The sequence below is a fragment of the Vombatus ursinus genome, unplaced genomic scaffold (genome assembly GCF_900497805.2).
Source record: "Vombatus ursinus unplaced genomic scaffold, bare-nosed wombat genome assembly UNPS02006328.1, whole genome shotgun sequence".
In the NCBI taxonomy this organism is placed as follows: domain Eukaryota; kingdom Metazoa; phylum Chordata; class Mammalia; order Diprotodontia; family Vombatidae; genus Vombatus; species Vombatus ursinus.
Window position 1 is genome coordinate 1 of NW_020946106.1, and position 24,161 is coordinate 24,161.

At 45.5% G+C, this 24,161-nt stretch overlaps 2 protein-coding genes across 3 annotated transcripts; both read left to right on the forward strand.

Annotated features, from left to right (window-relative positions):
• The first annotated feature begins 31 nt into the window (after positions 1 to 31).
• Positions 32 to 1,981, forward strand: LOC114032988 (marginal zone B- and B1-cell-specific protein-like). Its single transcript, XM_027848432.1, has 2 exons — positions 32 to 410; positions 1,322 to 1,981. The coding sequence occupies exons 1-2, from the start codon at positions 265 to 267 to the stop codon at positions 1,485 to 1,487; spliced, it is 312 nt and encodes a 103-aa protein (XP_027704233.1). The 5' UTR covers positions 32 to 264; the 3' UTR covers positions 1,488 to 1,981.
• Positions 1,982 to 4,054: 2,073 nt separating this feature from the next.
• On the forward strand, positions 4,055 to 22,808 carry LOC114032989 (solute carrier family 23 member 1-like). Of its 2 annotated transcripts, XM_027848433.1 has the most exons (15): positions 4,055 to 4,135; positions 5,875 to 5,936; positions 9,335 to 9,448; positions 10,359 to 10,516; positions 11,267 to 11,355; positions 11,517 to 11,584; positions 11,847 to 12,028; positions 12,629 to 12,749; positions 13,046 to 13,202; positions 13,586 to 13,733; positions 14,461 to 14,566; positions 14,733 to 14,862; positions 15,613 to 15,756; positions 16,672 to 16,767; positions 22,543 to 22,808. In XM_027848433.1, exons 2-15 carry the CDS (start codon positions 5,901 to 5,903, stop codon positions 22,788 to 22,790), a joined length of 1,797 nt encoding a protein of 598 aa, XP_027704234.1. In that variant the 5' UTR covers positions 4,055 to 4,135; positions 5,875 to 5,900; the 3' UTR covers positions 22,791 to 22,808. The 2 variants fall into 2 exon arrangements, with proteins under 2 accessions (XP_027704234.1, XP_027704235.1); XM_027848434.1 differs by lacking the exons at positions 4,055 to 4,135; positions 11,847 to 12,028; positions 12,629 to 12,749 and having other exon boundaries at positions 5,849 to 5,936.
• Positions 22,809 to 24,161: the final 1,353 nt, after the last annotated feature.

Genomic DNA, 24,161 nt, shown 5'->3' on the forward strand with positions numbered 1-24,161 from the left:
CACACACACACACACACACACACACACACACACACACACACACACACGGCTTCTGCTGGTCTGATAGCCTATAAACTGACTTCTTTTATCCGGGGGTGTTACTTGTGTTGTGAATTCAATCCCCTAAGCAGGTGTAGCCAGTCTTGAGCATTGCCACATTGAAAACAGGGAAAGGCTCGCTCTGGGGAAGTCAGCAAGCTAGATGGGGGATGCAGGCCCAGATGGATCCCTTTCCCCCAGCACTCTTCAACCTGCCCTCTTCTAATGTGTGTTCTCTGCCTCCTTGTGATAATCTCTGCCACCAGTTATGGGGTCCAAGAAGTAAACAAGGTGAAACGCTTTGTTGGCCCGGGGCTGGACGACGTGGTGGGCATCAGTGTGATGATAACCGGAGGCCCGTGGCCAGGCAGGTAATGACCCTCATTCAGGGCTGGGTAAGCAGTAAATAGGCCAATCTACCAAACACAACAATAAATGTTTTTCAAGCATTTACTGTGTACTGGGTTCTAGGGAGGTAGAAAGCTTAGATAAGTCAGGATCCCTGGTGTCAATAAGATTACAGTTTCATGAGAGGAAAAAGACACCAAGCCTGGTAGCTAGATTCCACAATATTCCACAATAAATTTGCTGGCAGGTACAAAACAAAGTACTATTGGACATCTGAAAAGGAGAGTAATGACCAGCTGGGTAAAGCTTAGGCAAAGCTTCCTGGAGAAGGTGGCATTTGGATAGTGCTTGAAAGGATAGGATGGAGTGTATTCAGTAGGATGAGAGAGAGCACAGGTTATATTGGGGAGGAGAGGATAGTCAAGGCTGACTTTGAGGAGGGGAGTGAGATAAGAAAAAAGTAAGGTGGCACTTGATTGTGGAGGGGCTTGAATGCCGGGCAAAGGACCCAGGGTCACATAGCCTCCCCTGAGGGAGGGTCCAGCAGGCTGGGAAGAGCAACAAGGAGGAGATGACTCAAGCACATTGGGGGTGGGCGTTTTCTACTGAAGCTTAAGTATTTCTCCTTCATAGAAGCAAAGATCCCTCAAATTGTCAGATCTAGAAGGAACCTCATAGAAACTTGCAAATGGGGAAGTTAAGGCCCAGGGAGGGGCAGTACAGGGTCACACACCTTCATTGGAGAAGCCAGAACTAGAACCCAAATGTCTTTCCTCTCAGTCCAGTGTCCCACCCCCAAGAGGGACTACATGGGCCCTCTTGTTTGCTGCCCCTCAAAATGAGGGCAAAAGGCCAAGAGAGTTATTTGGGACCTGGCAAATGAAAAGTGCATGGGGCCATTTCACCCACCTCTTCTGCTTCCCCCACCTTGCAGGCTCTTCAAGATGTGCCACAACTACCTGGGAGAGCTTGGTGAAGATCAGCTGTATAGCGAATACAGGCAAGGGGGCCGAGAGGCCCTGGAGAGGCTGTTGTGCAGAGACACCTGTCCAGAAGAGGAGATGCCTGGCCAGGAGGAGTTCCTCCGGAAGGAACTTTAGCCTTTCCTCGCTCAGGAGAGAGGTCTTTGTGGACCGAGGATGTGGGTCCAGCTGACCTCTGTGAATAACAGGACTTTCTCTCCCTTCAGTTTGCAAAATCCACAGAAGCCTCATTTCTGGGAGCCACCTCCATCCTTGGCTCTGCTTGGATGAAGGCCCTTCCTCAGCCCTCCAAGGGGAGGGGTCAGGGAGCAATCTCTCCTGGGGCCCCTGGTGGATGATCAGGGAAGCCAGAGTCATATCTTAGACTTCTTTCCCCATCTGTGAATTACAGATCATATATCTCCCTTTTGTCCTCCCTCCCTCCCCTTCCTCCTTCTACATCCCCTGACTCTTCCTCTTTTTCCTTCTCTTTTTCCCCTTTATGGTCTCCTGGCTCCAGTCTCTGATGGGGGAGGGGCAGGCAGGGGAGGATGTTTTGGGGTCTTGGAGCCGTCCTGTCCTATTATCATCTGGTCCACCAGACTTGAATAAAATAAAATATCCTGTCTCCATTTTCTTCCATTTTCTTCCATGATCCTCCAAGAATAGTAAAAGCACTCAGGAAGACTTAAGCTTTTGTCTATATTTCCCTATCGATGTTGAGATTTAGCATACCCTGCCACCTTGCTTTTGAGAAGTGGGCAGGAGATAAGGATAGATTTCTCAGAATCTCCAACCAGCCATCTTTCAAAACCTATGCCAACCTGACCTTTCCCTAGAGAATGCACTGGGATGGGTTGGAAAGAGTAGATGCCTGGGCACAAGAGTTGGGATGTGCCAGGGGAGGGCCTGTGCTAAATGCCATGTTTTCTCAGCATCTCAGTGTTTCCTTTTAACTCTAAATGCTCCTTTTGGCTTCTCAGGTAGAGGATTGGGGTTCCCTTCCCCCAGAGAAAAGAAATTAAGGCTACCAAGTCTCCATGGCTCTGATTCCCAGGCTCTTTCCCTAAGCCAAAGAGAGGAGCCGATCTTTTTGTGGATTTTGTCATGGAGCCATTGTTAGTGGGATCAGAATTAAAAGTGTGATTGGTTAGAAGAAAGCTTCCCTGGAGAAGATGGGCCTTGAAAAGCAGGTGGGATTCCAAACAGGCAATGTGGTGAGGGGAGGGAACCTTAGCTGGGGAAGATAACATTGGTGGTGTCCTGGGAAAGTCTGGGGCTGAAAGAAGGGCAGAGATCTGGGACAGATTTATTCTGAATCAACCTTGGTATTCCATGGTCTGGAAACATTTCCCCACCCATCACTGAGATCTGTCAGACCACATAACCAGCAGAACTTCTCCTTAGACTCTCCCCACCCCAAGCCTCCATTACCTAAGGGGACAGGATACCTCTTAGGGATGGGGCAGTGTCAGGCTGGTTGTCACCCACACCATCCTATCTCTGAACAGCCCAAGGGGAATACTTAAGACTGAGACAGGCAGGTAGAGGTAACACCAAAACTGTGTTCCCACGATGAGCCAGCTAACCTGTGCCCAGGGGGCACAACCACTGCTATTACCCTTGAGGACAGGATGCTTAGGACAGTTGTCATGCAACAACCTACCGCTCTATCGACATCTTTTTTCAGGGGAATTGCTCCTAAGCCAGGGGCCTAGGGAAGTGGAGGGCAGGATTGTAAAGGTCATCTAACCATTAGGAACTTAGTATGCATAGGGATTGCAGACATTCATCAGATCATAGGGTTTAGAGCAGGAAGAAAATATTAGAGATCATTTAGTCCATTTTACAGTTGAGGAAACTGAGGCCTACAGAGGTTAAATGATTTGCCCAAGGTCACCGAGGTAAGAAGTAGAGTTGATATTTGAGTGCATATGCCCTCTAACTTTGTGAATGGCTGGGGGTAGTGTAGATAGAACCTTTCAAGATGCACTATCTGAGCTGAGCCTCCTCCTAGGGGCAGAGGCCAGAACTACGATCAAGCTGACTCCGCCACCCTAGCTACTATCCGTCCCAGCCATAGAGATGAATCAATCAGGGGCTTTCCTGGTGCCTGTTTAAATTCCTCCTGGCTGGCACAACTGTACATTGTACATGCACGTGCACACACACACACATACACACACACACACACACACACACACCTGTTCCAGGGCCTGTCCTGCGTCCTTCCTTTCCTGGCTGACACTCCAAAAGAGAATACTACCCCGCTCCTTCTCTCACCCCCCACCATCCCAATCAAGAGTCAGCAATCAAAACACAGAAAAAGCTGAGAAGCAATCTTGGGGTCAATAAACTGTTAAAAATTACAATGCAGGCATTTGTATACCTGAGCCTGTGATTGTATAGGGTGTGTGTGTGTGTGTGTGTGTGTGTGTGTGTGTGTGTGTGTGTGATCTGGTCTATGAGGAGGCAGGGTTTTCCTATTTCCATAACCACCTGCAGAGCAGTGGAGGCCAGTGGAGGCTGGGGCACGGTTGGGGGGGGGGTGGAGGAGGAAGTACAGTGTGGCATATACAAACATACATCCATCTATCCATCCATACACCCTCGGAGAACTGGTCAGACTACTTGGGGCAGCTGAGGCAATCTGGTGGTGGAAGCCAGCTTGGGCAGGGGGATCAGCCAACAGATGGATAACTCAATGAAGCTGCTGCTTGACTGGGGAGCTGTCTTCCCGCTGACCTCTCTAGGGAGACCCTGGCTCGGTTGTCGGCAAAGCAGACGTAGGTCCTCCCTTCGGGCTCTGGGGCTTCAGTTGAGCAGGGGAAGGGGAGAGGAGGTTGCAGGATCGTACCTCCCTAACCTGGTGAATCAGCATGGAGGAAACACTCCTATCGCTGTTCCCGTCCTGTCCCGTTGCTTCAATGGACTGGATTGTCAAGACGAGAGCTAGAGATGTAGATCCAGGTGGCTCCATTGTCTAATCTCTCATGCCAGGAATTCCCTAAACCTTTTCCCAAAAGAGCCTCATCAATCTCCATCCATCCCCCCCTCCCAGTAGGTTCTAGGCTGGTCCCAGGCCCCGCCAGTGGATCTGCTCCCTATCTTTGGCATTTCTGCCTCCCTCTGCTTTGGCCCCTGGGCTGAGTGGGAGACAAGAAAACATCTGAGACCTTCTCCCGCCCCCCCCCCCCAGAATAAGGCATATTTGGAGTTGAAGAAGAACTGATCCTTCTTGTTCATTCAGTGACCTCTGGGTTCCCCTTGTTGAGGAAAAGCTGGAAAGGGAAAAAGGGGGAACTGAGTCCCCCTGACCTCTGTGGACAAGAAGAGTCATCATCATTACTGGTTATTTTTCTCATCTGACCTTTCAAAGAACCCTATGAAGGAGTCAGGGCAGGGCTTAGAATCTCCCCTTGCTAAAGCATGAAACAGAATCTCAAATACAGTGATGGCTTAAAGTCTTGCTGCTAGACAGGGATAGATTTCTGAATCTCCCTCCAGATCTGAATCTTCTTATGTTATAAAGAGCTTCTAATGTTCATTATAGAAGCTAAGAAAAACTGGATTCAAATCCAGCCTCAGACACTTACTAGCTGTATGACCCTGGGCAAGTCACTTAACTACTCTTCAGCTCAGTTTCTTCATCTGCAAAATGGGGATAATAATAGCATTCACCTCTCAGGTTTATTGTGAGGATCAAATGAGATCATGCCTGTGAGAAACCTTTTGCAAAAACTTAAAGTGACATATAAATTCTAGCTATTACTAACCTAGAGATCATAGAATGTTAGCCCTGGAAAAGATCTTAAATACTATATATTTCAACTCCCTCATTTTACAAGTGAGGAAACTGAGGCCTAGAGAAGGGAAGTGACTGACCCAAGGTCACACAGAGCCAAAGGGTAAGTCCAAAGTTCTCCTGAAAAGTGCTCTTAATGCTAATTTCACTGGAACCTAGGCCTACTGACCTGTGATCAAGTTGTCTGTCCACCATACCACTGGCTCTCCTAAGGGTTAGAAACAAAGGAGAAACAACTATTTGGGAGGGAGGGGGCTAGGAATTCCACCCCTTCCAAGCAGCCTCTCCCCAGGTTTCCCTTTTTGTGTCGCACAGTGCGCCAGAACCTTATGTAGTTAAGAGACTGTTCTAAGTTCCTTCAGGGACAGGAAACAGGTTTATTTACCTTTGTTTCTCCCTCAGCGTCTTTCACACAGAAAGTATTCCATAAATGTTTGGTGGATGAAGGAATGAGCCCAGCGGTTCCCACCCTGCCCCCTCTTCCTGCCTAACGGGCCATGGAGCTTTGACCCTGGGCAGGTGGGACCAAGGGACGTGACCTTTGCCAGGGTACACCCAGCAGGGGAGTTAATACGTTACCTCCTGTAAGACTCCGCTTTCACAATCTCTGGACTTAGGGCTCTAGTTACAGATTTACTTCTGAACGATGTCTGTGATGTTTAGACTAAAGTCCTCAGAGCTATACAGGTGTTCTTCTCCTCTCCTTTTCCCCGTCCCCAGGCACCTCCCAGCCCTGCATCCAAAGGATGGGGACCCAGGAGGACCACACAGCTCTAGCCCAGGTACCAGGGGACCAGAGAGAGTCAGGATAGTGGGGCAGGGGTGAGGCGGCTGGTGCAGGAGAAGGGAAGTGATTGTTCTCTCCTCCCTGGGTAGAGATGGCAGAATCTTGGCTGACTTGGGAGGCTGGGAAGGACATCAACTTTCAGGATTGTCAAGGGGGTATGTGGGGGGGGGAGGGTGGGATGGGGTGTGTGTGTATGAGAGCTTTGGGCCTTACTGTGAGAAGTGTTTGAATTGGTGGAGTAAGTAGAATCCTCACATTTCTCACTTGTGAAGAAGCCCCAGTGTTGTTGGGGGAGTAGAAGGGTCCTTTGGGAAGGTAGACACTGGGAGGAAAGTGGGAGAAATGGGGGTCTGGGGAGAGGGCTACAGTAAATCCTAACCACCTCCTTCCCTGTCATTTTAAATCTGGGCCTACACGAAGATTCCTTAAAACTAATGGAAGAGTCTCTGAGGTCCAGCAGAGAGTTGGGGGTGGGGGAACACTGGGAGAGAGTAGTCCTGAATCCAGAGGCAGTGCTCCACCCTCACAGAAGGCCCTTTGGCTGCCTTCTCAGTGAATTCAATTGAGCTTTCCTCTCCTGCCCTGACTGGGGTGACATGGGGTGAGGACAGGGACTTGGACATGGGCCTTTTCCCTGTGGGCATGCTGGGCAGCCGTAGGCATTTGAAGATTTAGATGGCTTGTCCTTGTCTTTGCTTCCCTGAGCTTTTGAGTAAGAAATGGGATGCCTGGAGACTATGGCTATGGCCTGCTCTTTCTGTTACGGAGAACAAATCCCTAGAGTACCCAATCAAACAATCAATATTTATTTATTTATGTTCTACTGTGCCTATTAAGTTCTATTCCAGGTACTAGAGTGGAACAAGCCATGCCCTTGAGGAGCTTAAAGTCTAGCCAGGGGATACAATACACACACACACACACACACACAGATACAGAGAGAAAAAGAGAGACAGTGACAGAGAAACAAAGAGAGACAGAGAAAGAGAGAGGGAGACAGAGGGACAGAGAAAGAGAGAGAGAGAGAGACAGAGACAAGGAGAAAGAAAGGCAGAGAAAGAGAGACAGAAGACACAGACAGACAGAGAAAGAGATAGGTAAACAGAGAGAGACAGAGACAGGAAGACAGAGAGACAGAAAGATGTAGAGAGAGACAGAGAGAGATAGAGAGAGAAAGAGAGAGACAGAGAGAGAGAAACAGAGAGCGAAAGAGACAGGGAGACAGAGAGAGACAGAGAAAGAGAAACAGGGACAGAGAGACAGAGAGAAAAAGAGAGAGAAAAGAGAGACAGAAAGAGAAAAAGAGACAGAGACAGAGAAACATAGACACTGAGAAAGAGACAGGGAAACAGAGAGAGACAAAGAGACAAAAAGACACAAAGAGACAGAGACAGAGGAAGAAAGAGACAGAGAAACATAAAAACACTGAGAAAGAGACAGGGAGACAGAGACAGAGAAAGAGAGAAACAGAGAGAGTCAGAGAGACAAAAAGACAAAGACAGAGATAAAGAGAGAAACAGGGAGACAGAAAGAGATAGAGAGACAAAGAGAGACAAAGAAAGAGAGAGAAAGACAAAGGGAAAAACAGAGAGACAGGGAGACAGAAAGAGACAGAGACAGAGAAAGAGACAGGGAGATAAAGACAGAGAGAGACAGACAAAGAGAGACAGAGAGAAACAGAGAGAAAAAGAGAGAGAAACAGAGATAGAGACAGAAACAGACAGAGAGACAGGGAAACAGAGAGAGACAGAAAGAGAGACAAAAAGACACAGAGAGAGAAACAGAGACAGAGAAAGAGATAGGGAGACAAAGAGAGACAGAGAAAGAGAGACAGGAAGACAGAGAGAGACAGAAAGATAGAGGGAGGGAGAGACAGAGAAACAGAGAGAAAGAGACAGGGAGATACACAGAGAAACAGATTCATCTTTCTCCTCAAACCTACCCCTCTTTAAAAATCTCCCTTTTTGTGTTGAAGACTCCACTGTCCTCTCAGTCTCCCAGCTTCCCCCTTAACCGTATCTTCAGCTCCCCATCCTCACTCGCCCCATGGAGCCAATCAGCTGCCGAGTTTTGTGTTCTGTCTCTGTGACATCTTTCCCCTCTGCTTCCTTCTCTCCACGCACACAGCTAGCAGCCCAGGTCAGTCTTTGATGCTGGACATGCTGAATTTGAAATGTCCAGCCAGCAGTCGGTGAAAAGGAGCTCAAGGGAAAGACACCCAGTCATCCTTATTTCTACTCTGCACTTCCTGGATTTCTGGGGCAAATGTGGATACAAGGAGAGAATCCAAAGACCTTACTCCTCACCTGTGATCATTATAGTAGTATTCTAAACTTCCTAAAGTGTTTCTGCATCCCTTTTAATGAGTACAAGACCATTTTGAGATATAGGGCATGGACTGTTCTTTCATTTTACAGATGGAGAAACTGAGTCCCATTTAGGTGATGTCTCTTGTTCAAGGTCACATGAGTTAGCTGGAGATGGGTTCAGTACTCAGGAATGAGAGACAGTATGGTGCTGTGCTGAATCAGGAACACATGTATTCGAATCGTGCCTTACTTAGACAACTACTAATTGTATGACTATAGGAAAATCATTTGATTTCTCTGGGCTTCAATTTCCTCACTGGCAAAATGAAAAGGTTGGACTTGATGACCTCAAAGGCCCTTTCGACTCTAAATCTCTGACCCTATGTGAGCGTTCTTTCCTGTTCTTCAGCTTTTTTCACAACTCCTTTATGTCTCTCTCACTAGCTCCTAGGGCCGTGGTGGCCTTGCCTTTCTCCTCCCCTCCTCTGCCTCTCCCCAACAACAAATCAGCGCACAGTTTGGGCAGCAGAAATTTCCTCTTTAGTGGAATGGCGATATGTTACCCCTCACCCTACCCCCACCCTCAAAGAACCTATCAGGGCTATCCCCACACCCACAGAGAAGATCTGGAGGAGGGAGCAAGACGAGAGACCTGGGAATCTGCTTCCAAATTTGGATCCCTAGCGGAGGCCTGGAAGATGGCCTGTGGCTCTATTTACTCCACGTAGTCCCTTGGGGAGTGGGGGGCTCTGGGTATAGTGAGGAGCCAAGCAGTCCTCACGGAACAGGACAATCTGATGGATCAGTAAAGAACTGATAAGAGGCTGATCCCAGGTCGCCCAGTGCCAAGATTACTGACGACATTCCGGGAATGAGGAGAGGAGATGGCCCACAGAAAGAGGGATCAGGGTGTGGTGGTGAAGGGCAGGTTGGGAAGCTGGCAGAGCACAGGTTCATGGATAGGAGAGACCATTGGGCCTTGGGAGGGAGGAGGGATAGATTTTGCCTGGCTCATCCTACCTCCCCAATCCAACCCCACCCAGGCCTAGGGGAAATCTCAGCGCTCACCCCCCTTTCCCAACAGGAGACTGAGGGCTCCACCCTCTCCAGGGCACCCCCAGAGAACCCCAAGGCAGACATGCTCTACAAGATCGAGGATGTGCCTCCCTGGTACCTCTGCATTCTCCTGGGATTCCAGGTAACCCCTCTAGCCTTTCATTCCCACTCCTACGGCCCCACACCGGGGAAGAAAAGAGATCCCTCCATGGCCTCCAGCTCCCATCTCTCTGGCACATCCCTGGTAGTTATCCCAATTCCAATCCTCTCCCCAAAGATATGAAATAATTTGAAGGACATTTGTGAAGCACCTACTGTGTGTAAGAGCTACCTTCCCTCTAAAGATCATGGGATCATGGTTTTAGGCTAAGAAGAGATCTCAGGAAGTAGAAAATTAAAGATGGGGCTGTTAGTTCCCAAGGGAGGGTTACAGGGGCAGAGAGAATATTAATACCCTGCAGGAATGATTACTACTCCACAACATTAATACTTTGTAAGCAAGTGCATTAATACCTTGTGGGGAGTACAAATGCAGGGTGAGCAGGTGGGGTCCTTGTAATCTCAGCCCATATCTACTAACAGCAATGGTAGATAAAGAGACTGAGACTAGTTTCTCTTGGTATGGGCATTTTGGTTCAGTAACTATTCTGCTCTCTGCCACTCTAGGTGAAGATTATCTCCTAAAAATCCTCCATTGTACTTGGTTTCTTCATCTGTACTACGGGCAGAATGGTATCTGGACCCTCCCCAGTTGGCAGAAACAATGGAATAAGGTGGTGGGTCATAGGATTTAGAGCTAGAAGGACCCTTAGAGATCATTTAGTTCAATTCTCTCATTTTACAGATGAGGAAACTGAGACCCACTGAGGTTAAATGACTTGCCCAAGGTCACACAGGGAGTAAATAGCAGAGTTGGGATTCAGACCTGAGGTGCTCTGATTCCACATACAGTGCTTTTGCCCCTACACCATGGCTTTCCTGAGGCTTGCTCTGAGAAGGTTGGGTAGTGGAGTGGATGGTCTTTGGTCATGGTCTTTCTCCTCTCCCTCCAGCACTACCTGACCTGTTTCAGTGGCACCATTGCTATACCCTTTCTCCTTGCGGATGCTCTATGTGTAGGCAAGGATCAGTACGTGGTCAGCCAACTCATCGGCACCATCTTCACCTGTGTGGGCATCACCACCCTCATCCAGACCACTCTGGGCATCCGGTGAGAACCTCCCCCAGCCTCCAGCCTCCAGCCTAGTCCTCACACAGACCAGAGTCAAAATGCTTACTCCAAGGCTGGGCCCAAGTAGGACAACAGATGCCAATCATAGGGAGGAGAGGGTATGGGGCAAAGATCAATGATCAATCAACAAGCATTTATTAAGTGTCTACTGTATGCCAGGCAGTGTGGTAAGCACTGGGAATTGAAGTACAAAAAAATGAAATAATTCCAACTCACAAGGAGTCTACTTTCCAACTGAAAGTTCTAACAACGGTCCTTTTGTTCTGAGAGAACTATTGGCCTCCCTTTGGACACCCATCAAGCTACCCTTCTGATTGACAAATGCTTCCCATTATGTATATTTGTCTGTCCTTAGTCCCTCCTCATGCTGAGAGCCTAAAGACCAAGAAGGTCCCACATTGACATATACTCAATCTCTCTCCTCTGCTCTATTTGTCTCTCCACTTCTGACTGTCTTTATATCCCTCTTTTACCTGAGTGTTTCTCTCTCTTCCTCTCTGTCTCTCTCTGTGTCTCTGTCTCTGTATGTCTCTGTGTCTCTGTTTCTGTCTCTGTCTCTCTCTCCCTCTGTCTCTGTCTCTGTGTGTGTGTCTCTCTCTGTGTCTCTGTCCCTGTCTCTCTCTCTTTTTCTCTCTCCTCTCCACTTTCCCTTCCTCTCTTTCTCTGCCTGTGTCTGTGTCTCTCTCTACCTTTGTCCCCGGTCTCTTTCTGTCTCTTTCTCCCACACAGGCTACCCCTGTTTCAAGCAAGTGCCTTTGCCTTCTTGGTCCCAGCTGAAGCTATCCTGTCCCTGGACAAATGGAGATGTCCCCAAGAAGGTGGGGACCATCAGGAGTGAGAGGGGCTGAGGAGGGTGAGGGAAAGGGGAGGGCCAAGGACAACTACCTTCAAGCACCTACTATATCAGAGGGGACTCAAGTCAAGCCTTGGTCAGAACTTCCTTTCCCTCTGTTTCCCTTTCTCTGTTTCTGTTCCTCAGAGGAGATCTATGGTAACTGGAGTTTACCCCTGAACACATCACATATTTGGCACCCACGAATAAGAGAGGTGAGTGCTGTTGGGTGAGGGGTGAAGGGGTATGTGTCCCACTGAAGCCACAAAGGGAAATTGATCGGAACAATGAAAATGAAGCCCAGGTTCAGGGAAATTTCTTATGAATTAGGGAAAGTGGGGAAAGCAGAGGCTGGGGGAACAGTTTATATCTCAACAAAGTTTGGCCAGGGAAAACAAGGAGGGGCATGGGAAACCTTCCAACTCCAGCCCTCGAGTTGGCCCAACAGCTCTCTGCCGCACCTAACCCTACCCACAGATCCAGGGGGCAATCATGGTGTCCAGCACAGTAGAGGTGATGATTGGGCTTTTGGGGCTGCCAGGAGCCCTGCTCAGCTACATCGGGCCCCTCACAGTCACCCCCACTGTCTCCCTCATCGGCCTCTCTGTCTTCCAAGCTGCTGGAGATCGAGCTGGATCTCACTGGGGCATCTCAGCGTTGTGAGTGTCCTGGCCCTCAATGCCCTCTTTTCTCTTTAATGTCCCCCTTCCCAATATATATTTCTCCTCCCTACATCCCCTGTGCCCCAGTCCCTTCCTCCTGTCCCTCCCACCCAGACTTTACCACCCTCTCTCCTCAGAGTAGACTCAGAGACTCAGAATGTTCAAGCTGGGAAGAGCCTTAGATGTTTTGTAGCCCCACCCTATCACTTTACAGTGGTCTTACAGAAAAATAGGAGAAGTAATTTGACTAAGGGCACGTGGCTAGTTACCAGAAGAGCCAGAACCAGGACCTCCATTGACTTCTACTCTGAGATTCTTTTCACTAAGCTGTCATGTACTTCCCCACTCATGACTCTACCTCAGAACTGCCCCTCTGTCCTTCCCCAGCCTCTCTCCCTCACGGGCCATTGGATCTGGAGTGAGAGGTCCTGTGTTCAAATCTCAGCTCTGCCACTTATCATTTGTGTTTCCTAGACAAGTCACCTTCTCTCTCTCTCTCCCTTTTCTCATTTGGAAAATGAGGAAGTTGGACTGATTATCTCTAAGGTCCTTTAACAGTCTATAATCCTGTGATCTATGTTGCCCCTCTGCCTCCAGCTCCATCTTCCTGATCATCCTCTTCTCCCAATATCTCCGAAATGTTACCTTCTGGCTGCCTGGCTACAAATGGGGCAAAGGCTTCACTCTCTTCCGGGTCCAGATCTTCAGAATGTTTCCTGTGAGGAGGCTAGAGTCGGGCAAGGGTTGGAATGGGGCCCGGGACTGGAAGGGGGCCTGGGGCTGGCAGACGTAAGGTCAAGGAGAATCTTTTCCTGGAGTTGGGAGTTTCCTAGGGTTGAGAGAATCCTTTCCAGGAAGTTTGGCGGCTCAGAGGGAATTCCTTCCAGGGCTGAAATGCTCAGGAGGGTGCAAGGAGAGACTCAAGTCTTTTGAGCTTAGGGGCACAGGGCTCCCCTTGCCCCTTCCTCTGATGTCTGGTCACTTCTCTTGCCCCCTCCCCCTCTCCTCCCAAAGATCGTCCTGGCCATTATGGTCGTTTGGCTGTTCTGCTATATCCTGACACTGACTAATGTGCTGCCTGATGACCCCAATGCCTACGGCTTCAAGGCTCGGACAGATGCCCGAGGGGAGATCATGTCCATTTCACCCTGGATCCGCTTCCCCTACCCCTGTGAGTAAACCCTGCAACCAAAAACCATGAGACCTGGCTTTTAGTCCTGGCTCTATCCCAGAAGCAGGGGGCCTGAAAAAAAATCAGGCTCAAGGCCTAAGAAACCAGTTGGCAGCTAAGAAAGTGATGGAATCTTCCCTCTGTTCCCATATCTGGGGAGCCAAGAGCAGAGCTGAAAAGGTTCCAAGTCCCGGGGAGAAGGGAGCAGATTGGGGCAGAGAGGAGGGCTAAGGAAGTGTTTGGAAAATACCCATTTTTCAACCAAATCCATCCTTTCTAATGCTGGGATCATCTTGGGATTACCAAGATATGTGTCCCTTGGGACAGTGGTCATTGCTGAGATCTGTTTCCTGTGTCCATCTCCCACAACTGGTCCCCCTCAGGTCAATGGGGCCTCCCCAGTGTGACTGCAGCTGCTGTTTTGGGCATGTTCAGTGCCACATTGGCGGGCATCATCGAGTCTATTGGAGATTACTATGCTTGTGCTCGACTGTCTGGGGCCCCTCCACCCCCTGTTCATGCCATCAACAGGTATAGTATCATCCTATGTGTATAACATATATTATGTGTATAAATGTATAGAATGTATAGAAGTATATAATGTGTATAGATGACCAATCTACCCTCTGTGGGGCTGATTGCAGGTTGATAGCAGAAAAGGATCTGACCTGGGAGGCAGTAGGCCTCAGTTCTTGTCCCAGTTTGTCCCCTTACTTACCAGAAACCTTCAGCAATTGACTTCGGCTTTCTGAGCCTGTTTCCTCACCTGTTAAGGGGAAAAATACCTGCCCTGACCTGCCCTTCCTCACAGTGTTGTAGAACGAATCCCATAGGTTGGCATAAAAAGCACTTTTAAAAGTACAAATACTGGAAGGATCCCTGCTTGGGACAATGTGGGATCCACTGGTATAGATCAGAAGAGCCCTCCCTGAATGGCCTTAGCAGACAATCTTTAGTTACTATTGCCAACAAAAATCCCCATCCTTGTGGCCAACCTAGTGCCCAGAGTCTCCAGACTCACCTAGGCTGGCCTTAAGACAACAGGAGGATGGGCTAACCAGACCCTCACCCAGTGCCCTTCCAGCTCAGCAGGACCCTGCCATGTCATGTGCCTCATCAGCATAGCCCAAGGTCACCTCCCTGCCAGGAGGAAACAGTGGAAGAGGACTATAGTAGAAGGAAAAGGATAAATAAAATACTGAACAAATGTAAGAAATTATTATAATATTGCCCACTCCTCTCCTGGCACCTTTTCTAGGGGGATCTTTACCGAGGGCATCTGCTGTATCATTGCTGGGCTGCTCGGGACTGGCAATGGCTCCACTTCCTCTAGCCCCAATATTGGTGTCCTGGGAATCACCAAGGTACCAAGAACCAAGATTTTCTTCTGTCTTCTTTCATTTCCCATTTTCCTTCTTTCCTTTCTCCTTAGTTTCCTGCTCCTGTCCCTGAAACCATCCTCATGCAGGCATTGCTCAGTCCTGGCTATGTCAGCTTGTGGCTGATTTCATCCAATCCTCTTGTCTGTAGGTGGGGAGTCGAAGGGTGGTCCAGTATGGGGCAGTTATCATGCTGATTCTAGGAATGATTGGCAAGTTCACGGCTCTCTTTGCTTCCCTCCCCGACCCTATCCTGGGTGGCATGTTCTGCACTCTCTTTGGTGAGTCCTAGAGTGGAGAATATTTTGTACCTGCACTCTCCTTCCTCACCAGGGCCCACCCCCCATCTTCTAGTGCTTGCTCTTCTTTAAGGTAGAAAGTAGTACCTCCTGGGGCAGCTAGGTAGCGCAGTGGATAGAACACTGGCCTTGGAGTCAGGAGGACCTGAGTTCAAATCTGATCTCAGACATTTACTAGCTGTGTGACCCTGGGCAAGTCACTTAACCCCAATTGCCCCCTCTTCTCCCCCACAAAAAAGTAGAAATTCCTAATTCAGAACATGTATATAGCATGAACGGTTAGAATATGGGAATGAGAGTGGCAAGGTCAGAGTCGAGGATAGGGAAAGGCAGGACCCTGTCTGTTGCCCTTTGAGTAATGAGAGAGAATAGATTAAGTTCCTGCCCTCTCAGTCTAATAGAGGAGACCAGGACATGATAAACATAATAATACTTCATGGGAAGGCAGAGGGGTAGGGAGAGGTATGGCCAAACAAGGCTATAATTATTGGTTTGGTTGGAGAATGGTCACAGTCAACCAGAGACTTCATAAAGAAAGTGTCTTTTATGAGTTGTGACTTAAAGTGATTGTTGGGGGGGGAATGGGGAGGGAAGAGTATAAGATAGCAGGCAGAAAGAGGGTAAGCACCCATCCCTGGAAGGAAGTTTGTCAGCTCTGAAAATCCAGGGGGTCTGGGTCACTCCTTCCTTCCAAATTTGTGTCTCTTTGGCTGAATGGTTGTTTCTTCTCAGGGATGATCACAGCAGTGGGCTTGTCCAACCTGCAGTTTATTGATATGAATTCTTCCCGAAATCTCTTTGTTCTGGGATTCTCCATGTTCTTTGGCCTGATGCTGCCTAACTACCTGGATTCCAACCCCAATGCCATCAACACAGGTGCCTTATGTCCCCTCCTACGCTTCTCCCCCATCTATCTTTGTCTGTTATCATCTATCTCTTTGTGCATCTGTCAGCTGTACCTGGAGATCAGGAAAGAGGTCAAGTCAGGGAAACAGGGCCCAACAAAGTACTGAACTCTCAGGTTGCTATGAACATCTTGAACCAGATAGTGATTCTTCTTTATTCTTTCACTCTTTGACCCTCCCAAAGCGCAAAGCTGGAGGAAGTGGGGTGCTGGGTGCCGGAGCAGAAAAAAGGTGGACTTGGGATCAGAGCACTTGGGTTCAACTCTTGACTCTGCAGTGTGCTTCCTTATGTGACTTTAGGCAAATCATTCACCTTCTCTGGGCCTTGACTTCCTCATTTGTAAATTGAAGATGATCACCACTGTCCTTTCCAGCTCTAAATACCATGATTCTATGAAACTGTTAAAGTCTACTTCTGCCTTTTCAACCTTTACTTATGGGTAGAATGGGTAGCTAGGTGTCGAAATGGATAAATTGCAGGTCCTGAAGTCAGGAACACTCATCTTCCTGAGTTCAAATCTGGCCTCAGACACTTATTTGCTGTGTGACCCTGGACAAGTCACCTAATGCCATTTACCTCAGTTTTCTCATCTGTCAAATGAGCTGGAGAAGGAAATGGCAAACCGCTTCAGTGTCTTTGCCCAGAAAACCTCAAATGGGGTCATGAAGAATCAGACACAACTGAAGAAATAGAACAACAACAAAAGAATAGGCTGGAATTGACCATTGTTGGGAGGCTAGGACTTTTTAAGAGGGAAAAAGAAAAGTTCTGGCCTGGCTGGGTTAAAGGTAGTCACAGACTTGGAGGATGGATTGGCTAAGATGACCCATTAAGAGTCCCAGCATATCAAAATGCACAGAATTTAAATTCTGTTCCCTCCTGTAGGTATTCCTGAATTAGACCAGATCTTGACTGTGCTGCTAACGACGGAGATGTTTGTGGGTGGCTGTCTGGCCTTTATCTTGGATAATACTGTCCCAGGTATGACTTTCCCACGACTCCCAAGAGATTATGGTGGAGGGGGATAAGGAGAAGGGAGGATAGAAGTCCTGGAATCTTGGAGTTGGGTTCTCTTATTTTTAGAGCATATTTCCAAGGTTACTCATGCAACACCTTCTACTATATCTTCATTTGTAAGAGAAAAGACTGAGTTAGATGATTTTTCTAAAGCCTCTTCCATCATCAACAGTATGATTCCAGAAACAGTTATTAAAAACATACTATGCGCCCAATTCCTCTGAAGGTAGCTGGAGAGACACCTTCAAGGAGAAAGAGTGATGATCCCAGCTTTTGGAGAGCTTCAAGCATGGTTAAGAAGATACAATTTACACATGAAAATGACAGGAGACCAATAGACAAAATAGAATCAAATACATAGCTGCTTTCAAAGGTTACAAAAGTATAATAATAATAGCTTACATATAGCACTTCAAAGTTTGCAAAGTGCTTTAACCACAATCCTTTGGTGTAGATGCTCTCATTTTATTTAGTTCCACTTCAGAGATGAGAAAACTGAGGTTGAAAACACAGGTTAAATGACTTGCCCAGGTCCACATAGCTAGTATGTATCTGAGGCAAGATTTAAAACTAGGTCTTCCTGACTCCACATCCAGCACTCTAGACATTGTGCCATCTGGTTTTCTCTGTAGGAGGGCATAGATCTAGAAAGGACTTTAGAGAAAATCTAGTCCAATCTTCTCCCATCCCCCAACACATTTTACAGTTGAAGAAACTGAGGCCCAGAAGGACAAAATGTGCCCAAGGTCACACAGGAACTAACAGAAGGGGATTCAAAGTCAGGTCCTGTTAATTTAAGTGCGTCAATCTTTCCCTTGTATCACACTGCCTCTCAGGGGAGGCTAGAGTGGTCAAGGACTTCCTGGAGGAGATAGCACGTGAGCTGGGCCTTGAATGATAGAACCTCACCCATACTGTTGAGAGCTGGAAAGACCTGCCAGGATCAGACAGGGGGCGGTGGAGGGAACGGAGGAATACAAACCTGGAGTCTACCCTACCGACAACTCACAAAAAAGACTCCAACTAGTATCCTAGCCTTGCAGATAATCTCAGGCCCAGGGTCTGAATGGGCCCTTTGGAAGACTCATTCCTATCTAGGGAATATAGGCTGGATACTACAGGTTCGGAGAGCGACAGACAAAATGATTTTGTTGGATTTCTCCGTAGTGCTGCTTGGTTCCTTGCTCAGACCACCGCTGCTGCAGGGCTTGCCACTGAGTGATTGTGTGATTATCATCAATGAATGGCAGGATTCACAGCAGGCTTCCTTCAATACTGCCAGATATGGAAGAATCTGGTGGGATAAACCTATTCCGCATAATTATCTGTTGCTCTGGCAGGCTTGTTGCCATGGTACCCAATCAGCCACAGAGACAGAGGAAACTAAATGGGAGGGAGGAAGGGAGGGAGAGAGACGTGGGGGCAGAGAAAGGGAGAGAGATATATGTACAAACACAGAGAGACAAAGACAGAGAGGGGGAGAGATAGAAAGAGAGAGAGAGAGAGAGAGAGAGAGAGAGAGAGAGAGAGAGAGAGAGAGAGAGAGAGAGAGAGAGAGCAACATCCCAGGGCTGGCAGTAAGCAATAGCTGAGTCCTAGCTGTAGCAGGATTTATGAGAGACTAAGGAAGATGAGAAAAAGGGACCTGGGTGAGATACCAAATCTGGACCAGAATCTTTAGTCAGCTATTCAGATTGAACGGCCAATAATTGTCATGTCAACCAGTAAAGATATGCCTCCAGATGCCCTTGCTCCTTCAAGTCAGTCGACACTTAGCTTGCATTGAAATTCTCTCACCCTGAATTCTGTGATTCCTTTTTGAATTCATATTTGCCTATCTATAGGCCAGTTGTTTCATATTGGTGCAATCAATTCAACAAATCTTGATTCAGCATGTATTGTCTTTTGGCCTTGTACTAGGTATTGTGTGTGGTAGAAAGGAGAGAAAATCACTTTTTTTCAAGGATTTTACAGCCTGGTGGGAAAGTGAGGATATAATTGAAAGAGAAGACAGAGAATGGCGGGTCCCATGGTATAGAGTGAAAGAACACTTGATCACCTAAATTTGAGTCCTCGTTCTGACACTTATGAACTATGTGACTTTATTTGGCAAGTCTCATTTCACTTCTCTTTGCCCCAATCTCCTTATCTGTAAAATAGAGGTAATAATACCTAAATTTTCTATATTTCACAAGGTTGTTGCAAGGAAAACAATCAATCAGCAAGTAATATTTATTAAATGGCTACTAGAGGCCAGGCACAGTGCTGGGTGCTAGGGGTCACAAAGACAAAAGCTTACATTCTAACATGGGAGACAAGAACACATGTGGGTTAATACAAAACAGTTATAAGGTAACCTTGGGGAGGGTGGAGGAAGAAAACACTAGTACTCTGTATTGTTTAAGGTGCAATATAAACTTATTATTATTAGATAGTGCGTGTAGAAGGAACTGAGTGAAGGAGAAGACATCAGTAAGAACAGGCTGAAGTAGCCAGGGGAAATTTCATAGAGGAAGCAGGCCTCGAATGATATGTGAGATTTAGAGACAGAGAGGAACAGGGAGGGTTTTACAGGTAGGAAGGGCAGAAGTACAAGATTGGATGCAGGAATGTGGGTGATAGGATAGTTGTGGGAGATAAGGTTGCTTGGGCAAGGAGGGCACAAATTACAGAGGAATCTGAATCCTTACAAATTCACCATAGTAGAAGCAGCTCCCCCTACCTAATCTGCCATTCCTCCTCTCTTGGTATCCAAACCATTCTTCTTTCAAGATTTACCTAATCTGGGTAGCTAGGTGGTTCACTGGATAGAACAGCAGCCCTGGAGTCAGGAAGACCTGAGTTCAAATTTGACCTCAGATATTTACTAACTGTGTGATGCCGGGCAAGTCACTTAATCCAGATTGCCTCTCTCCCTGCCCCCCTCCCCCCCCCCCAAAAAAAGAATTGACTTCCGTCATGAAGTGTCTTTTACCTTCCTCTGACCTTCAATGAAACTTACTGTCTATTACTTGGCAAATTCTACTGTGTATTTTTATTCATCTTTTGAATATATAGTTATTAACATTTAGACTTCAGACTTCTTAAAAGGTAGAGATTCTGCATAATTTCTCTTTCCAGCTATTCCCCAGTACATTGTCATGAAGTAGCAGATGATGATGATAAAAAGAATGTTTCAGAATCATTAACACTGATGTTTTGCATGACTATACATGTATAATCTATATCAAAGTGCTTGCCTTCTTAAGGAGGGAGAAGGGGAGGGAGGGAGGGAATTTGAAACTCAAAAATTATTTTTAAAAATGAATGTTAAAATTGTTTTTACATATAATTGAGAAAAATAACGTTCTTGAAAAAAGAATCATTAACATTTTTTCTGTTTCTTGCTACTCAAATTAATCAGCTTAAAAAATTAGAAAGTTGCTGCATTTTAAATCTGCTGCCTTCTTGCTGAGGAAATTGCTTCTGACAGCGCTATTCTTTTTTTTAAAATATTTTTATTTTTTTCCCCAATTACATATTAAAACAATTTTTTAACATTTGGGTTTTTTTTAAGTTTTGAGTTCCAAATTCTATCCCTCCTTCCTCTCTCCCCTTCCTGAGATGGTAAGCAATCTGAAATAGGTTATACATGTGCAATCATGTAAAACATTTCCATGTTAGTCATTTCGTACAAGAAGACTCAGACAAAAAAATGAAAGATAGAAAGTGAAAAATGGCATGGTTCAGTTCTGTATTCAGATACTATCCATTCTTTCTCTGGAGGTAGATAGCATGCTTCATCATTAGTCATTTGGGATTGTCTTGGATCATTGTATTGCTGAGAATAGCTAAGTCATTCACAGTTGATCATCACACAATATTGCTATTACTGTATACAATGTTCTCCTGGTTCTGCTCACTTCACTTTGCATCAGTTCATTTAAGTCTTTCCAGGTTTTTCTGAAAGCATTCTGCTTGTCATTCCTTTTAGTACAATAACATTCCATCACAATCATATATACCACAGCTTGGTCAGCCATTCCCCAATTGATGGGCATCCCCATGACTTCCAATTCTTAGCCACAACAAAAAGAGCTGCTATCAATATTTTTGTACAAGTTCTCCCCCCGCTTTTTTAAAATCTCTTTGGGATAGAGGCCTAGCAGTGGTATTGCTGGATCAAAGGGTTTGCACAGTTTTATAGCCCTTTGGACATTACTCTCCAGAATGGTTGAATCAGTTCACAACTCCACGAACAGAAATATCCCACTTTTCCCACATCCCCTCCAATATTAATCATTTTCCTTTTTTGTCATATTAGTCAGTCTGATAGATACGAGGTGGTACTTCAGAGTTGTTTTAACTTGTATTTCTCTAATCAATAGTGATTTAGAGCATTTTTATATGATTATAGATAGCTTTGATTTCTTTGTTTGAAAACTGCCTGTTCATATCCTTTGACCATTTATCAATTGGGAAATGACTTATATTCTTATAAATTTGATTCAGTTTTCTATATAGTTGAGAAATGAGGACTTTATCAGAAATACTTGTTGCAAATTTTCCCCCTTCTCTATTTTATGCTTTCCTTTTAATTTTGGTTGCATTGGTTTTATTTGTGCAAAAACTCTTTTAATTTCATAAAACCACAATTACCTATTTTACACTTTGTAATGCTCTCTATATCTTGTTTGGTCCTAAATTCTTCACTTACCTATAGATCTGTCAGATAAACTATTCCATGTTCTCCTAATTTGCTTATGGTATCAACCTTTATGTGTAAATCATGTACCCATTTTGACCTTATCTTGATATACAGTGTGAGATGTTGGTCTACACCTAGTTTCTGCCATACTGTTTTCCCAGCAGTTTTTGCCAAATAATGAGTTTTTGTTCCAAAAGCTTGGATCTTTGGGATTATAATATACTACATTATTGTAGTCATTTCCTATAATGTATTGTGTACCTAATCTATTCCACATTTTCACCACTCCATTTCTTAGCCAGTACTAGATTGTTTTGACAATTACCACTTTACATTACAGCTTGAGATCTAGTACGGCTAGACCACCTTCCTTCACATTTTTTTTCATTGATTCCCTTGATATCCTTGACCTTTTAGTTCTTCTAGATGAATTATTTTTTTCTAGCTCTATAAAATAATTTTTGGTAGTTTGATTGGTATGGCACTAAATAGATTAATTTAGGTAGAATTGTCATTTTATAATGCTGACTCAGCCCACCCCATGAGCAATTAATATTTTTCCAGTTGTTTAGATCTGACTTTATCTGGGTGAAAAACGTTTTGTAATTGTGTTCATATAGCTCCTGGGTTTGTCTTGACAGGTAGACTCTCATGTATTTTATATTGTCTATAGTTATTTTAAATGGAATTTCTCTGTCTCTTGCTACTCAATTTTGTTGGTAACATATAAAAATGCTGATGATTTACGTAGGCTTATTTTGTATCCTGCAACTTTGCTAAAGTTGTTAATTATTTCCACTACTGCTTTAGTTGATTCTCTAGGATTCTTTAAGTATACTATCGTATCACCTGCAAAGAATGATAGATTTGTTTCCTCTTTGCCTATTCTAATTCCTTTAATTTCTTTTTCTTCTCTTATAGCTATACCTAACATCTAGTATAGTGTTGGATAATAAAGGTGATAATGGGCATCCCTGCTTCACCCCTGGCAGGGCTGCTCTTAGGCAGTAGATATGTTCTGGCTAATCTAATGGGACATTGTCCTTTTACAGGGAGCCCGGAGGTAAGGGGACTGGTACAGTGGAAAGCTGGAGCTCATGCCAACACTGAGACATCTGCAAGTTTGAAGAGCTATGACTTTCCTATTGGCATGAACACAATCCAAAAGATGGCCTTCTTGAAGTACATTCCTATCTGTCCTGTCTTCAAGGGCTTTTCTCCTAAGCCACGAAAACAGTTTCCTGCTCCAGAAGACAATCCAGAAAACACAGACATTCTATCTCTGAGCACCAAGGTCTGAAAAAGTGACTTCTGGGAAAGGTAAGGATGTAGCTCCACTTGGGTGACCTCAAGATCCTAACATCCCTATTTGATGAAATACCAAAATCTCATTAAAGTGACTTACTTAGCTGTAACAGCATGAGTGAGGAAGTAGGGGATGTATAAGGGAGGATATTTTTCATTGAAAGGAAATATGTGAATATTTTTGTTTGTCTACTTTCAGGTCAGATACAATATAAGAGAAGGAAAAAACAGTCTAACATTGCCATCTTTTTGCAGAGCTAAATGTACAAATAAAAGTCCCCTTTGCCTTGAGATCATGTAGTCATAGTAAGCAGCAATGGGAGCTCATCATTCAAAATGCAATTTTAGTTACCGTTAACAAATGAATGAAAAAAGCATTGAAATGTTTACTATGTGCCAAGCACTGTGCTTGTGACTCAAACACAAAACCAAAGACAGCCCCCTCCTTAACAGAGTTTACCTTCTAATAGGGGGAGACAAAATATAGTGGAGTGGTGGCCCAGGGCCTGACACTTTGGTCTCAAAGTTATTGAGATGGTGAGTGAGACAATATGGGAGAAAACCCTCTTCCAGAACGATGGCAGAATTCATTAGATCATGTTCTAGAACTGGAAAAGAGTGAAGGGTAGAAATGTGAAGACCACTGAGGTTGAGAAGATGGATCTGGAATAGGAAGTGAAGTGAAGCATGGCTGAGAAGGCAGTCAAGACAGTAGGACCCCAGGGAGTACTGGAAACAAAAGGGTTAAAATCTCCAGGGCACATTTACATTTTTAAAAAATTGGTATCACTTCATATGTCTTTTATTTTTACATTAGTCATTTCAACAGGATTCTAGACTGAACCTAGACTGACAGAGAGGAAGGTTTCATGATCCCTTTTCCAGTATTCATTACTCACAGAGTTCGACTTGTTTTTAGTGATTGTTCATTTACTCAGTTGTGGTTATTATGTACAGTATTATCTTGGTTCTGCTTAACTTGCTCTGTAGCATTTCATACAAATCTTCCCATGTTTCTCTGAATTCTTCCTATATGTCATCCTTTATTGCCAAATACATTCTGCCCTTACATCCTTATGCCATCATTTTTTCAATCATTCTCCAACTGAGGGGAACCCACTTTGTTTCCACTGCTTTGCTACATCACAAAGACTGTTGCTATGAATATTTTGGTATATGGGCCTTTGTTTCTGCATTTTACTTTCTAGGGGTAATATGTACAGTAATGGGATTTCTGGGTCAATACGGACAATCCAATTATTTTTCTTGCACAACTACAAATTGCCATTCAAATGGGGGTTTGGACTTGACAACTCCATCAACAATGCATTAGTGTTCAACACTGGCTGTTATTATTTTTTGTCAT